Source organism: Scardinius erythrophthalmus (genome assembly GCF_964197995.2).
Source record: "Scardinius erythrophthalmus genome assembly, chromosome: 7".
Taxonomy (NCBI): Eukaryota; Metazoa; Chordata; class Actinopteri; order Cypriniformes; family Leuciscidae; genus Scardinius; species Scardinius erythrophthalmus.
In genome coordinates, this window is record NC_138227.1 from 1,813,554 (window position 1) to 1,830,561 (window position 17,008).

Here is a 17,008-nt window from a genome sequence, read left to right on the forward strand (position 1 = left end):
AGAAGGAATTTTTATTTGTTATACTCCAATATTTATTATACATAACATGGTGGTGCTTTTTTACTTTTCACCATCATATGGGAAATAATAAAATATCTTGATATTCTGGTTCAGACTTACAAGCGTTTAAAAAAAAAACAATTCCTGAAAAATTATGAAAATATTTATTGATTTTTTTTATTGATTTTCTATAAACCTATTGTATGTGTTATCAAAAACAGTAGCCCAAACATTTAGTATAAATATAAATGAAAAAATAAACTGCCATAACTTCTAAACAAAACATTACAGCATTAGGCCTACATTTAATAGGCTACATTTATACATGACTATATTAATATAACAGCATTTTAAATATGAATACAGGCACATTTCTGCCAAAAAAAGTTTGTTTTACTAAAGTTAATTCATACGTTTTGGTGTGAAATGTCCTCTAGCTGGTTTGTTCTCGGAACAATGTTTCTGTTTTTTTTTTTTTTTTTCGTCAATATGTTGAGAATATCAGCGCTGTTTCATCTGGCTTTTTACAAGCTTAAATCACAGAGTCATTTGTGGGTTTATAATAGAGATAGAGAATTCTGCGCTGAATTTAAATGCTTCTCAGTGGATCGCGCAGCTCTGTGTAATAGCCTAATGTTCGCGTGATCGAGATCAGTCCGCACAGCTGCTTTGTCCGCGATCGCTGTTTTTTGGGCCGAGCTATAATGCGCTGCTCAAGTTTTGTTCCGCTTTTTGAGCGTTTACCATTTGATGTTTCTCATACGCAACGCAAATGACAGCGTATAATCAAAGAGAGTTGGGTAATTTTGTAGAGGCAAAAGTTCAAATTGAAACGTTTAGTTGAAAAGGTCGCAAAATTATACCATTTATTCGAAGTCTGGAACCCCGACGGCAAGTTGGGGCTATTTATAGAATGTTGCGCGGGCAACTCACAGGCACCACGTTGGAGACCACTGCTATTCAAATATAATGTAAGCAAATTTAAAAGTGCAGCCTTATAAAACTAACTTTCTGTCAGTGGCTATAGGCCGACTCTTCTTCCTCAGTTGTTGTTTTTTACACGTAGCATATAAGTGATCATATTAGTGCCCTGCTGTTGGCTGTTCATATTGCTTTATAAGACTCGCTTTTTTTTTCTTTCTTTTTTTTTTTTTGTGCCGACGGCCCTCGGTTGGACGGCCGTTCTGGACTTTTCCAGAACGCACAGATTGTCAGTCCGTCCCTGGTCGATACTAGGCTACTGTGTCCACCGTGGTCTCCTTTTTGATCAGCAGAAACGATTTTTGCTTGTTTGGGATCTGACTGTCTAGCGTCTTTTTGACATTTTTCCCCTGAGTGAAACGATCGAGGCTAACATCAATCTCAACTCGTACAACAAGCGCGCAAGTCATGTGTCACAAATATTGAACACTAAAACAGTAATTTTATTTTATTTCATTTAGGCAATTAATTTTATTGACACGGGAGGTACCGGATCCAATAAAAAAACGTTCCGGATCCAATGTCGGAGGTGCCGGAACATGTTCCGCCGTGTTCCGGCTCAAATTAAGCCCTGGGCTGAGAGGAGCAGCAGCACGTTCATCTGTGGAGCGCACGGCTGCTGACAGACGTGAATGAGTAGTGTTTTTCCATGTACTTATCACTTATCTGCTTTTCTTTTGTTTTATATGTAAAGAATTTGGTTTAACCATTTTAATTGCCTTTCTTTTCTTGTGCTTAATACAATACTTGTAATACTCACTATCACAGAGCTTTAGTTCATCCGGTTCCCAAACTCTCTCAATTAAGATAATTTTCCACATAGGCCTATAAAAAATGTAGTCATTCACTATATCATAGCTACTCGTTCTTGTCAGACAAATAAAAAGATAGGAAATGAGAACAGCTTTATTTGACATTCGGCTAAATTTTATTATATATTATATTATATTAAATACAGTATGTGAACATTAATTTAGAGAGAAAACACATTAGGCAGGCAGAACGCAAGTACGAAGCGATTACGTCATGAATATGCTAATTGACGTATGACGTCATCTAGCGACATTTAGCGACTTTTAGGGAAGGCGTTAGCTACTTTCCTGTAAAAATACCCATATGAAATAAAACCTGCATGCTTCATATACAGCAAACATATATCTTCCTTACTTAAATCAGCCAGAATTACCTGCTGTGTTTCATGTAAGGCAAATACATGTCCTATACAAAATCAGACCGATTATGGCCACTTTCATACTAAATAGCACACATACAACTTGTAGGGGATTTTTGCGTTATATATGAATACTGTAAAAAGTCTTATATGAGTTTTACATGACAAAAGTATGCAAATGTGTATGGTATTAGTAGAAAATAACTGATATTCATATACAAATCATTTAAAGTTCTAATATTGTATCATATGTTAGTCAAATTAAAGTCTAGAATTTATACACATTTTTTATTTGTTTATGTGTTTCATACAGATTTCATGTTATGATGACCAACATCTCATTCACTTATATGCATTTGGCAAATCTGGAAATTGTACAGTGCAGAAGCTGGTTTGAGGATTACTGTCAAAATATCACTGACCTTTATGAGGACTGTTCATTTTCCTACAGGATTTGAAAGAGCAGTTGAAAAGCAATGACATTGTAAAACCGTGTATTTACATTAATTGTGAACTGTCTGGGCCTGTTGTTTGTAAACAAATCATAACATATTATTGCAAATGAACAAAGTTGAGTCAAATATGTTTCTAGAACACTGATTAAAATGTTGAAAATTGGCTGGAATATATTTTTGTATGTGACATGAGCTCTGGTGGTGATGCACTCTAAAAACTTTTTTGGTGAAACCTTTTTACACTTAAAATATTGATTACATTTTTAAGCAGTGAAATCAATTACATACACTGTATTAACTGAGTAAATGTAAGTAAATATATATATAAATATATAATTAAATAGATCTGAGTAACTGCATTTGGTAGAAGTAAAAATGAAACATTTAGGCCTAAACATTCAAGTAATTCAAGTGTAATCAACCGGTCTGTTATCCAAAATCCACCGGATCAGCGCTGGTTCCCGTGCCAGAGATGGACTCGCCTCTGCGGGTGAACCTCTAACTTTAGACCGCCATCCTGAGTTTCACTCAGAGCCGAAATATGCTGTGACGCGACTACATCATGACACCATAACCTGCCAATAAACAAACAGTGCACAGTTCTGAGGACATTTTATCATCCAAAATAGTTATATTCATTATCTTTAGGAATATAGTTGTGTGTTTTTTTATGCAAGGCATTACAATCACACGAAAAAATCACTCGTTTAAGGTGAGTAACATTGTGTCTCTGTATGTTCTTTCCAAGCGTGCCGCACAAGCCCTGAAAAGTGAAGCCAAAACGTCTCGACCGCCCTCCGGTGACTGGTCCTAGTATAGGTCATAAGCCCCGCCTCCCCGTGTTAGTCAACAGGACTTGAGACCAACTAAACAATTTAAAGGTGGTATCAGCGATTTCAGGCCCAAACATAAATGTTCACATTCATCTAATCTTACCTAACGATCCGCTAGCTGCCCGTCCCATAAGCATGCCATCAAAAAAACACGTCTCTGTAGGCAGCCAAGGCTCTGAGATCTGCACACAAAAACAGTTGTTTTCACCCGGTTTAGCCAAACACTCAAAACCAAAATAAATAGTGTTCCAACCAATCACCGACAGGGGCGGGTGTTGTGAGGTTTTGCGCTCGTGCACGGCTGCCTATGACGGCTGCACGCGAAAACCTTGCAACACCCGCCCCTGTCGGTGATTGGTTGGAACACTATTTATTTTGGTTTTGAGTGTTTGGCTAAACCGGGTGAAAACAACTGTTTTTGTGTGCAGATCTCAGAGCCTAGGCTGCCTACAGAGACGCGTTTTTTTGAAGGCATGCTTATGGGACGGGCAGCTAGCGGATCGTTAGGTAAGATTAGATGAATGTGAACATTTATGTTTGGGCCTGAAATCGCTGATACCACCTTTAATTACACTTCAAATATCTTTTTTTCGAAGGTGGTTTCTGTAATTTACTGTTGTTTTTATCACATTGATGTAAATTCAAGTGTTTGTTTTTAAAATAAGTTTGTTTTTAGTTAGTTATTTGATGCTATAAAAACGGTGGTGTGACGTCATGATTGACAGCTGTGATTGACAGGTTTTCTGAGCGAAGTAGTCAAGGCGGGGCCTTGATTTTGCGGCTTTACTTCCTGCTCACTACTGCGCAGGTCTGGTCCCGAAATCGCTACTGTGCAGACTCAAGCCCCGAGATGTCAGCACCATATCGGGACACTGGCGGCTTCAGTTCTCACCAATGGAAGAGAGCGAAGGGGCTTCGTCCATATTTTTTTATAGTCTATGGTTCTTTCGCATTAAATAAAATTGATTTAAAGCACATTAATGATAATACAGATAAAATAAAACATACACACACCTGAATTTCACAGAGGAAATGCACCAATTCTGCGCTGCTGAGGAGAGAAGAGGAGAACTGCTCTGGAGACTGAAGAGAGTTCAAACTCTGGGGAGGGGTGCATTGTTTTAATTGAGTAAACTTAATCAATTTCTCATGTGTGTTAAATATTAATAATATTGATTTTAATTAAGTAATATTTGTGGTTCTTGAAACAGATCAGTTTAATTATCCATTCTCAAATATTGTGATGGAAATTTCACAAATATATTAGCTAGGTGTATTTTAAATACATAATTGGTTAGTCAAATACTAAATTATTTTAGTGAAAAACTTCAAACTTAAATATAACTGTAAATTTCAGACAAAATTAATTGTTGGAGTTTTAGTCATTTATTTCAGTATGTTCAACTATCAAGTAAATGATATTCAGAGATTTTATTAAGTTAATTATTACTGTGATATTTACTAAGCCACTGAATATATTTTTTTAGAGTGATAAGCATAAGAATCACTTTGACATTTAGGAAAGGTTTATGTTTGTAGGTTAAGAATAGAACGTCTCGACGACGACGACGTATGGGGTTTCGCTTAGAAAGCCTATCATCTTCGAGTATATAAAATGAGCCAATGGCAATGAAATGCCATGGGTCTGCGGAATTTGCATAGCGTATCTCCGCCCCACCCTGGGGGTATATAAGGAAGTACGCTGCAACATGCAGATATGTTTCTTCCCTGAGGAGCTGAGACTGAACTCAGGCGTTTTCAGCGGTACAGCGGAAGTGGCAGGGAGACGTAAAGTCTCCGTTCCCTACTCAGGGAACGAGGGTTACATACGTAACCGAGACGTTCCCTTTCGTGGTCACTCCGAGTTACGTCGGATGACGACGAATGGGGTCCCCAGTCTAATCACGCCACCTCGGCTGTCTTCCAGTGCCCTGCGTAAGTCTGAGCTCCCGGTCGTGAGACTAGCACGGACGAAGGAGTCCTACTTAACACAGGAATACCAAGGTACACTGGGAAGCATATCTCAGTGGAAATATGCAATCATGCCCAACCCGAAGGGGGGGACTTGGAATACACATATGACCCAGAGGGGCTGCATATGGAGTATCAATGGGGTGTCCAGCCGCAGGTGGAATATTTCAACCCCAGGGGTGGCAAGGTGGCTTGCCGAGGGAATGACACATGCTCAGAGAAGCTTACAGTGGAAATACACATGTGGGGGGTCACCCAGAGGGGGAACCATGCACATGGAGGCACCTAGCCAAGCGCGAAAGCTGCCGGTGGCATAACTCTGGCGTTGGCATCAGCAGTGCTGGAGGAACTCAGGGCCTGCGGGAAGGCTCACCTGAGGAGAATATCGCACGTATCCCGTCTGTAGAGAGGAATGGTGAGCAAGCGAAGACACCTGAGCAGAATCTAGTACCGGCTGGTTGAAGCGAGTACCTGGGTAGAAACTGGCTCCACTCGGAGGTTATAGAACCTGGCGAATGTGTTGGGTGTCGCCCAGCCTGCAGCTCTACAAATGTCTGTTAGCAAGGCGCCATGCGCTAGAGCCCAAGCGGAAGCCACACTCCGGGCCCTATTTTAACTATCTGAAACGCAAGTGTCAAAGCGCAAAGCGCAAGTAACTTTGTGGGCGGGTCTCAGCGCTGTTGCTATTTTCCCGGCGGGATAAATGACTCTTGCGCCAGGCGCAAATCTAAAATGGGTTGTTCTGAAGTAGCTTCATTATTCATAGGTGTGGTTTGGGCGTAACGTGAAATAAACCAATCAGAGCATCATCTCACATTCCCTTTAAGAGCAGACGAGCTTTTCCCTTGGCGTATTGCTATTATAACGGCGGATTTGCCAGGCGCGCGCCAGGAGCGGTTCACAGCCGAGGAGAGCAACGCTCTCGTCACGGCCGTAAAAGAGAGAGAAGTGACATTGGGGATGGAGAAACACACCCAAATTAGCTTTGGTTAAACAGGTATATAATAATGTGGGTAAATGTGTAAGCTAGATGTATGTGTGGCGAGCACGACGAGGTCGAGGGCCGTGGGAGGACGGCGCGAGGCCGGTGGCGCGATTGATAATGAGCGACACGTGCGCGACGCACCGGTCTCGCATCTCTCACGGAGGAGCGGAAGCATAAAGGAGGAGCGACGACAGTGAAGAGCGAGAGAGGACAGGCCTGATTTTATTTGATGTTGTGTTTTGTTTTGTTTGGTGTTGCCAGCAGTCGTCCGTGAGGGGCTGCTGGCTTTTACTTTCATTTTGTATTTGTTTTATTTATTTATTAAAATCTTTAAATGTTCGCCGGTTCCCGCCTCCTTCTTCCCGTACCAACATACCCCGTTACATTGGTGCCGAAACCCGGGAAGAGGGAGGGACACGCTGTCGGAGAGCCCTCGCTGCTGGGAGGAATCGCGGTGCTGAGGAGGTCGGGCAGCACGAGGGAGCGTCGGCCGCCGATTGCTGCCCGAGGCGATGGTGCTGGATCGAAAGAAGATCAGGTGGGACGGAGAGCTCGCTGCCGTGCTCCTGGGTCGAGGAGGGGTGGCTGCCGTCCGAGAGGGAGCGGAGGAGTCGCTCCCGTTCGCCGTGGGCCGGAGCCTGTTGCCGTCGGCCATGATGGGGGCGGAGCAGGGAACGGGAGGCTCGCTGCCGGCTGCCCTCGACCGGAGGAGCCATCGCCGTCCGCCAGGAGGCGGAGGAGCGTCGAGCCGTCCCCCAACGGATGTCCAGTACCATCGCATGGCACCGCGAGTGACTCTCAGCTGGTTGAGGACCGAGCGGCAGTGTGTCCGGGAACCGGATCAAGAATTTTTTTTTTTTTTTTTTTTTTTTTCCTCTCTCCCCTCTCTCGTCTCTGTCGCTCCTCGTGCTTCCGTCTCCTTTTCCCTCACCTCGTCTATCCATACCTCCAGCCCAGGTACCGCAGCCGCCGTGATCGGTCCCCCCGGGGAGGGGGGAGGGGGAGTAAGCGCAGTCTCGTGGGTGCCCCCCGGCCTGCGAGGGGCGATGGGGGTATGTGGCGAGCACGACGAGGTCGAGGGCCGTGGGAGGACGGCGCGAGGCCGGTGGCGCGATTGATAATGAGCGACACGTGCGCGACGCACCGGTCTCGCATCTCTCACGGAGGAGCGGAAGCATAAAGGAGGAGCGACGACAGTGAAGAGCGAGAGAGGACAGGCCTGATTTTATTTGATGTTGTGTTTTGTTTTGTTTGGTGTTGCCAGCAGTCGTCCGTGAGGGGCTGCTGGCTTTTACTTTCATTTTGTATTTGTTTTATTTATTTATTAAAATCTTTAAATGTTCGCCGGTTCCCGCCTCCTTCTTCCCGTACCAACATACCCCGTTACAGTATGCTTTTATAATAAATTGTCTATCTATCTATCTATCTATCGTTTGTAATAATATGATTTGCAAAAATGAAAACTGCTGCTTCTGTGTAGATTAGAGAATCAAAGTGTAAGCGCGTTGTGCACGCTATACATTATGGTCAAGCATGCGCCCTTAAAATAGCATAATGAACAACGCGCAAAGCGCCACTGACTTTAGACTAGGTTTTTTCTGGCCAGTGGCGCAATTGTTTTATGGAACAGTAAAATAGCACCAGGGATTGTTTGCGCCGGAACACACCTCCTTTTTTGCGCTGAACCGCCCAGGGAGCGCAAGTTCATTCCCTAGTTTAGCGACGTGCTTCTGTGGAGGGAAAAGCGCGCTTTGCGCGGATGCAAAATAGGAATGAAACATGCGTTGGTGTACAAAGTCAATTGCGCTGGGTGCAAGATAGGGCCCTCCGAGTGGAGTGGGCCTTTGTTGAAGATTTTATTATTTAGAAAATAAGTAATTTAACTGTTTATTTGAACACTATTATTTCCTTGTCTGTGGGTGACTTTGGCTGACTTTGGAACCTGAGAGCACAAGGTGTTGTCACAGCAGAAAATTCTATTTCAGTAATGTCACATGGTACAAAACTATTTCTCAAAATACCTATAGAATGTATTACCATGTTTGGGACAAGGAGAGGGTATATACGTTTGCTGGGCAATTTTTCTGGAGGGTCTTTCTGCAGAGGGACACTCGGCTTTGTTTGTTAATAAAGTCTAATTTTTTCTGATGTCAAATATCTTTGAAGTCATTCCCCTGAAAAGAATTAAACCACAACACCTTCACACCAAGGGGGCATGGTCGACCTTGCTGCTGGTATGCCAAAGCAATGGCGTCCACTATCCAGTGGGACAACCTTTGCTTGGAAAGAGCCTTTCCCTTCAGCTTCCCACCATAACAGACAAAGAGCTGGTCTGAGGTCCTGAAACACCGCATTCTGTCTACGTAAGCACGAAGGGCGCGTACTGAACAGAGCAGTGCCAATGCTGGGTCTGCCTCCTCCAAGGGCAGCGCTTGCAGGTTCACCACCTGATCTCGAAAGGGTGTGGTGGGAACCTTGGGCACATATCCAGGCCGGGGTCTCAGGATCACGTGAGAGTAAGCCGGCCCGAATTCCAGGGACGCTTAGTCAACCGAAAATGCCTGCAGGTCCCCTACCCTCTTGATGGAGGCCAATGCAACCAGGAGCGCTGTCTTCATTGACAGGAACTTAAGCTCCACTGATTGCAGAGGCTCAAAGGAAGCACTCTGCAGGGCAGTTAAAACCACTGAGAGGTCCCAAGAGGGTACGAGAGGAGGGCGAGGAGGATTCAATCTCCTCGCTCCCCTCTGGAACCTGATGATCAGGTCGTGCTTTCCCAGAGACTTACCACCAGATGCTTCTGACTCCATAAGAGGAGGTGGCGAGCGAGTTGCGACATACGGTGGGAGCGTAGACCACCTTGATTGTTGATGTACACTACTGTCGCGGTATTGTTTGATCGGACTAGTACGTGCTGACCCCTGAGCAATGCACGGAAGCGGTGCAGGGCGAGACGTACAGCCAGCAACTCGAGGCAATTGACATGCCAAAGGCGCTGGGGTCCTGTCCAGGAGCCCGCGGCAGCATGTCCATTGCACATGGCACCCCAGCCCGTGGTAGAGGCTGTTGATTCAACAACATGCCGGGAAACTCGTTCTGAGGGCACTCTGGCCCGTAGAAAGCTGAGGTTCGTCCACGGGGTGAAGGTCTGACGGCAGGCTGGAGTCACTGGGACTTGGAGCGTGCCGTGTTGCCATGCCCACCTCGGGACTCGATCGCGAAGTCAAAGCTGAAGCAGTCTCATATGAAGCAATCTGAGCGGCGTTACTGCGGCTGCGGATGCCATATGTCCCAGGAGCCTCTGAAATAGTTTCAGTGGAACTGCACTCTTGCCCTCGAATTGACGAAGACAAGTCAGCAGTGACTGCGCGCGCTCGCTCGTAAGCTGCGCGCACATGCCGACCGAGTCGATCTCCATACCGAGAAAAGAGATCCTCTGCACGGGGCAGAGTTTGCTCTTCTCCCAGTTGACCCGACGGCCCAGACGAGCTAAGTGCCGAAGCACTAGGTCCCTGTGTTCACAAACCTGGTCTCGAGAGTGAGCTAGGATTAGCCAGTCATCGAGATAATTCAGGATGCGAACCCCGTGTTCTCGGAGGGGAACAAGGGCTGCCTCGATGACTTTCGTGAAGACGCGAGGAGACAGGGCTAGCCCGAATGGGAGAAACGCGTACTGGTATAACCCTAACCCCCTCGAAAGCAAACCGGAGAAACGGTCTGTGTTGAGGTAAAATGGAGACATGGAAGTAGGCGTCCTTCAGGTAGATCGCTGCAAACCAATCCAACGGCCGCACGCACTGGAGAATGCGTTTGGCCGTGAGCATCTTGAACGGCAGTCTGTGGAGGGAGCGGTTCAAGACACGCAGGTCAAGGACTGGCCGTAACCCACCGGATTTTTTCGGTACAATGAAGTAGGGGCTGTAGAAGCCGGACCTCATTTCGGCTGGAGGGACAGTCTCTATCGCACCCTTCGCCAGTAGGGTGGCGACCTCCGCTCTCATGACAGGTGCATTACCACCGACCATAGTGAAGCGGACTCCCCTGAAGCGGGGAGGAGACTGCACGAACTGAATCGCGTAGCCGAGCCTGATGGTTCTCGCAACCCAGTGGGACAGTCTGGGAAGCTCTAGCCAGGCTTCCAGAAACTGTGCCAGCGGGGTCATTCGAACCACAGACGTACCGTCGGTGGTGCAGCGAGGCGGAATGACCGGCCCACGCGAGGGTGGCATAGCGGCCCTGTGCGGGGGCACGGTCATTAACCGCTTCCTGCCAGAGGAGGCAAGGGGAGGACCAGCGTCCCACGGGGGCGTGCTCTGGCAGGGGTCTGGAGACAGAGGGGGATGAGAGGAGCGTGGCTCGTGGGCGGCGCGTGCTGTCATCCGAGAACTCTGTGACAGAGGGGGACGATAGTGGCGGGACCCGTGGGCGGTGCGCACTATGGTCCGAGAACTCTGTGTGCTCAGGGTTGGGGAAATCAGTTCTTTCTTTAACCACATTAGGGTGCTGCTCGTCATTAAACTTCCTGCGGCTTCCTCCACGATGCGGCCCAAATGGAGGCTGCTGCTGGGGCCGTGCGGGAGGGGCGGAAGCCGCAGGAGGGCACCCTCAGTGGCGAGCAGGCTGAGGATTCTGTGCCGACGGCTGGGTGGAGGCAGCAGCGGGCAATCGGGGCAGAATATGCTTAAAGGAGAACTCCGGTCAATTTTAACATTGAGCTCATTTTTTTGTACATTTGGAGTGCTGTCAATACAGAGAACAACGACAAAAATCGGTGTCGCCTACACCGTGTTATCCTCTTTTTAAAATTTGCACCCTGTTGGCGAAGCAGACGACCTATCGGGCGACCAGGGCGAAGCAGACAGTCCATCGGGCGGCCAGGACGGAGACTTTCCCTCGGGTGGCCAGGGGGGAGACTTCCCTTCAGGCGGCCAGGACGGAGATTTTCCCTCGGGTGGCCAGAGGGGAGACTTCCCTTCGGGCGGCCAGGACAGAGACTTTCCCTCGGGCGGCCAGGGCGGAGACCTCCGCGGAGACCTCCCCTCGGCCGGCCAGGGCGGAGCAGGTCGTGCAGGCGGCCAGGGCTGAGACGACAGTCCATCGGGCGGCCACGGCGGAGACTCTCCCTCGGACGGCCACGGCAGAGACTCAGGAACAGAACCCGGCTCAGGAACAGGAACAGACACCGGCTCAGGAACAGGAACAGACACCGGCTCAGGAACAGGAACAGGAACAGACACCGGCTCGGCGGTGGCCATCTTGTCCGGAGACACTGGCTCAGCAGCGGCCATCTTGTCCAGAGACACTGGCTCGGCAGCGGCCATCTTGTCCGGAGACCCTGGATCGGCGGCGGCCAACTTGTCCGGAAACACAGGCTCGGTGGTGGCCATCTTGTCCGGAGACACAGGCTCGGCGGCTGCCATCTTGTCCGGAGACTCTGGATCAGCAGACGTGACGTGAACAGTCTTCCTCCTCCTCTGCCGTTTTTGATGGCGAGGTGCTGGCTCCGGGCTGGATAGGACCAGCGGCGAAGGGAGCTCTGGGCTGGGCATCACCGGCCCAGGGTCGAAAAGGGGCCAGAGTGGAGAATGGCGTCGGGATTCATCTCGACCACTTCGTCCCCTGCGGCCTCCACGGGTCCCACGGAACCTGGCCAGATGGGTTCCCTCAAAAGATTGTTCACGGAGGGGGGTGTTGGCTGACCAGGCGTTTGCTGTGCTGCTGGAAGGGGGCTCAGGGGAGTTGATCGCCATGGTCTCCTCAGTCTTCCGAGCCCACAGCGCGAAGCACTCGAAAATATTCATACGAGGCGGAACCTCTCCAGATTGAGAATTCCCCCTCTGCTGCCTCCTCTCTATCTCGGTGGCTGGGGAAGAGACACGAAAACCCATACCGCTGGATCTATGCATGACGGAGTCCTTCTGTCACGACACGCACACAAATAAATAGATCCAAGTGCAAATTTAATAGAGTAATCTGTAATCGTAAGTCATCCAGGCAAAGGGTCAAAAATCCATACAAAGGCAGTCCAAAACAAGAAACAAAACAGGCAAAAGATCTCAGAAGTGCAAGTGACATTAAACAAGAACTCCGTGACAAACACTGAAACAACCAGGTATATATAAACACAGATACTAACAAGGTGACGGGAAACAGCTGTGTGCAACGATACAATGAGTGACAGAACAGGATGATGGGAAATGTAGTAAGAGTGAATGACACCGTGGGGAAAGAGGACCTCTAGTGGTTACCCAGGGAAACACAAACCAGACACTGTGACAGTCATCTACTCCATGATGTAATTACGCAAGAAAACTCTTCGATTGCTTTGGTAAAGTTAACTGATTTAAAGGGTTTGTTCACCAAAAAAACAAATAAAGAGCTTTTTAAAGGTATTGTAAGAGTTGGCGCTCTAGCGGTTAATAAACTGCTGCGTCTTGCGGAAGAACCTTGTAGCCGGATCTACTTCTCTCTGTTTATATCTATGGTGAGTCACGCAGGCACTGTGCTACTCCGAATGCAGGAAAACCTGTTAGACTACATACTCTTTGATGAACACAAAGTTCAGTTCAACTTAAGATGTTTTTCAAACTGTGCCGTGAAGGTGAAAACATGAGATATTAACGAAGAACCAACGTCAAGACTGTAAGTACTTTTGTGAAATATTTCAGTGCACTGGGACACATGGATCATATTTGCTTTCAAGGTGAAATATGAGTGAAATTAAATATGACTTGGCTTATAAATTATTACATTATATATTTAACATAGACCTAACATAATTCTCCGAGAGTTTCTATCATTTGTTAACTGATTTAATGTTGTGATTTTGAGAAAACAAAATATCCGTGATAAAATATTAATAAAAAATAATAATTAACATAAATTGAGTAATACGGACATTATACTGAACAAACGTTCTTCCAGTAACATCATCTACTCCATGATGTCATTACATAGGTAAGCATCTTCAACTGCTTCAGGAAAGTTAGCTGGTTCAAAGTGTTAGTTCACCCAAAAATGACATTTCTGTCGTTTATCACTCACCCACATATCGTTCCAAACCCGTAAGATATTCGTGTATCTTCGGAAAACGCGGAATAAAGATCTTTTTTAAAGGCATTAATTAAACTATGTAACTTTTGTAACTATGTAACGTTAATCAAGCAGATAATTAACAAACTGCTGCGTCTTGCGGAAGAACATTCCATTCAGCATTTTAAGGCTCTGAAGTGTGCCCAGCAGCGCCCCCTTTGTACCCTTGAAGCGGTCTTCCGCGAAGCCCGCATAGATGCAGGCAGGGGCGGACTGGCCATCGGGAGCACCGGGACATTTCCCGGTGGCCTGACGGTCGTTCTGGCCTGCCGGCTGCCGCTGTGCAGACGATCAGCCTGGCATGTGATAGACTGGTGTGCAACTACGAATTAATTGACGGATCTCTCAATCGACGAATCAGGCAATTGCGGAGTGAAAATGACACTCCCACCCAACGTCAGCGACGCACTGCCTATTTGAAATCGTTCAAAAAATGGAGCGTAAACGCAAAGGAGGAGCAGAGAGGGAGCGTATAAAAAGGAAAAAAGCCCTGGCCACAGACGCAGCAAGCTGCTGCAAAATCCCAGCCATGTTCGCCAGTAAGGGAACAGGTCGGTAAAGATTACATTTACATTATATTTATAATAATTTGGCAGACGAACGCTTTCATCCAAATCACTTAGATAATCACAATAGATAAAATTAAACCAACAAACGAGCAACAATATGTAAGTGCTGCTGTGCTGTGTCAAGTCTCGTTTCGTCTACATGTAGCATATTTTTTATATAATAAATAAAAATGAATAAAAAGTAGATAGAATAGTGTTAGTGCAGGGCTCGACATTAAGGCTTGTCTGCTTGTCCGGGACAAGTGGATTTTTTTGTAGGACAAGTGGAATAGAAAATTAGTTGTCCCACTGGACAAGTTAAATTTCAAACAAAATAAAATGCCATGTTACTTCACGTTATGTGCCACTCATTACGTCTATAATTTTACATATTTAATTTTACCGTTTTGAGACGTCGCATAACTGCCAGATTCAAACTGTGCTTTCGCGCGTTGGCTGGCGCTGAGCCAGAGTCGGACGCATACAGCGCTGTCATATATCACAACTAAGCAGTGTTTTCAACCTCATAATGTTATTATTTTAGGTTTCAGATATTTAAATACACATAAGCACGAGAAAAACAATACATTTGGAGTTTGTAAAATACACACTGATGTCTGTGGAAGCAGCAATAACAATCTTTTCAAATATAATATCGCGTGACGCGTCGCCATGGAAAAATTAAAGGGAACGTTCGCCTTGAAAAAACTCACTCTGGGGGTGGGGGTGTCAGTTAGAATATTTTAAACTTACGCGTGAAAGGGTTAAAGTCAAGAAAAGATCAAAAATAAATATTTGTGTGTGCTGTAAAGTGGTTAGAAAAAAAAATCGGAATCGGCAGGTCAAACTCAATGAAAAACCGGAATCAGCCTAGAAAATTGTAATCGGTGCATCTCTATGTCTACAAAATTTTTTATATATCGTTAGCCTCATAGCATAATTGCCTAAGTCATATTTCAATGTCTTTGGAAAAGAAGAAACAAAAAATGACTTAGGCAATTATGCTATAACCTGTTACATTAATAGGGTTAGCCTACAAGTTTATCAGTCCAGTAGATTACATGAATAGGGTGGTGGTGACTGCAGCAGCAGAGGTGGCCTGGCAGTGGAATCAAATTCCCGGCCTGAATTATTGTCCCAGTCCGCCACTGGATGCAGGCTCCACACACTTTAACTACCCAGGAATCCTTGCGAAAGGCCAATCAGACAACGGATGGGAGGAGATTTTGCTCACGGATAATTGTTGACATGGCTGAGAAGAAAATATTACGGTTTTTATGACCTAGATGTACATTTTACCAGTTGTTACCTACAGTTTATACAAACATTATGGTCATCGAGCAGTGGTTGATGTCTCAAACATAATAATAACGTTTTGAATAATACGATCACATTATGATTCATTAAATAAATTGAACCGAATGTCAGGGCTTTACTGAGTCATATAAACACAGTATGAATATTGAAACCTGTAAATTCATCTGAAACTCATGCACATTTTCATTATGTGTTAAAATTGTAATCTTAGTTCAAATGGAACATTATGTATTATTATGTACAACTGTATACATCATTTATATAAGCATGATGCATCTATTGGCTAATGCCCAGGTGGCATAAACAATATCAAACTATAGAACTGTAAAATTAGGCTGTGTAGTTGACACGGAGATAAGACATCGGAGCGCAAAAACGTGATTTCTCCTGTCCAACAACAACCAGACCGTTATTTCCAGCTTGTCTGTCCCAAAAATACCTCTCAATGCACCCTCGTGGACTCGCGCCAAGGGCCCTATAGGTCTGCATTACATGACATCACCAAAGTGTGTACTCTGAGGAAGTCCTCAAGTCCGGAGTGTGCCATTTCGGACAGGGCCTATGGCGAGTCACCCAGGTTCAGTGCTACTCCGCAGCGGTTTAAAATAGTCCGAATATAAACACGTATTATAGGCGTGCCGTAGTGATTCAGGATAAGACCAAAAAACACAGTTTGGAAGATTGATTTATGATGTACTCACTCAGTATATACATTTTATGACAAATTTTTAACAAAAAAAAGTTACATGTTAGGTGCACCTCCATTGTCTACTCAACTAAAGTGAAAGTAAGTTAGAGTTCACCTGTCGACATTTTAAGCAGGTAAAATACCAATACGACACGGAAAAACAGAGCATCAAAGTGTTTAATAGAAGTGTTTACGCAGGAATTTATAATGTTAAAGATGCATTGTGTAATATTTAGGAGGATTTGTAGACAGAAATGCAATATGATATGCATAACTATGTTTTCAGTGAGGTATAAAGACCTTTATATTACCTTAGAATGAGCCATTTCTTTCACTTCAATGTTTCTTTTGTGTTTCATGATGTTTATGATTCTTCCGGAGTTTAATTATTAAATAATAATTCACTTAGACTTTATAAGAAGCAATTGCGACTTTATTTCACATAATTCTGACTTTATATCTTGCAATTCTGACTTTATAACACGCAATTGCGACTTTATTTCACGCAATTGCGACTTTATTTCACGCAATTCTGACTTTATATCTCGCAATTCTGACTTTATAACACGCAATTGTGACTTTACTTCACGCAATTCTGACTTTATATCTCACAATTCTGACTTTATTTCTCAGAATTGCGAGATATAAAGTCAGAATTGTGTATAAACTCGCAATTGTGAGATAAAAAGTCGCAATTTTCTTTTAAAATGTTTTATTCTGTGGCGGAAACAAGCTTACATACCTCCTCCTGGCCTCTTCCTCCCATCCATCCTCCCTGACGCGTACCGTTACTGTAGGGCCGGCCCAGCTATCGGTAGGCGCCGGCGGTGCCACGGTAGTCTACCTGAGAAAACGCTTTGGAAAAGACAGGCTATGGACCCAACCAACTCTATGGGAGGGGAGGGGAGAACTCCCTCACATGGTACAACCCATGCAGAGGCTGCGCGCTGTGGTGTCAGAATGCGGA

General features: G+C 45.4%; 1 protein-coding gene across 1 annotated transcript in view; it reads left to right on the top strand.

The window, feature by feature from the left end:
* Positions 1-13,921: 13,921 nt before the first annotated feature.
* LOC308693236 (NACHT, LRR and PYD domains-containing protein 3-like) overlaps positions 13,922-17,008 on the top strand; it is a gene marked incomplete at both ends in the record, with an annotated part of 109,418 nt that continues 106,331 nt past the window's right edge. The window contains one exon of the mRNA XM_081370028.1: positions 13,922-14,039. Within this exon, the coding sequence (XP_081226154.1) occupies positions 13,922-14,039 (118 nt within the window). The remainder of the gene's footprint in view (positions 14,040-17,008) is intronic.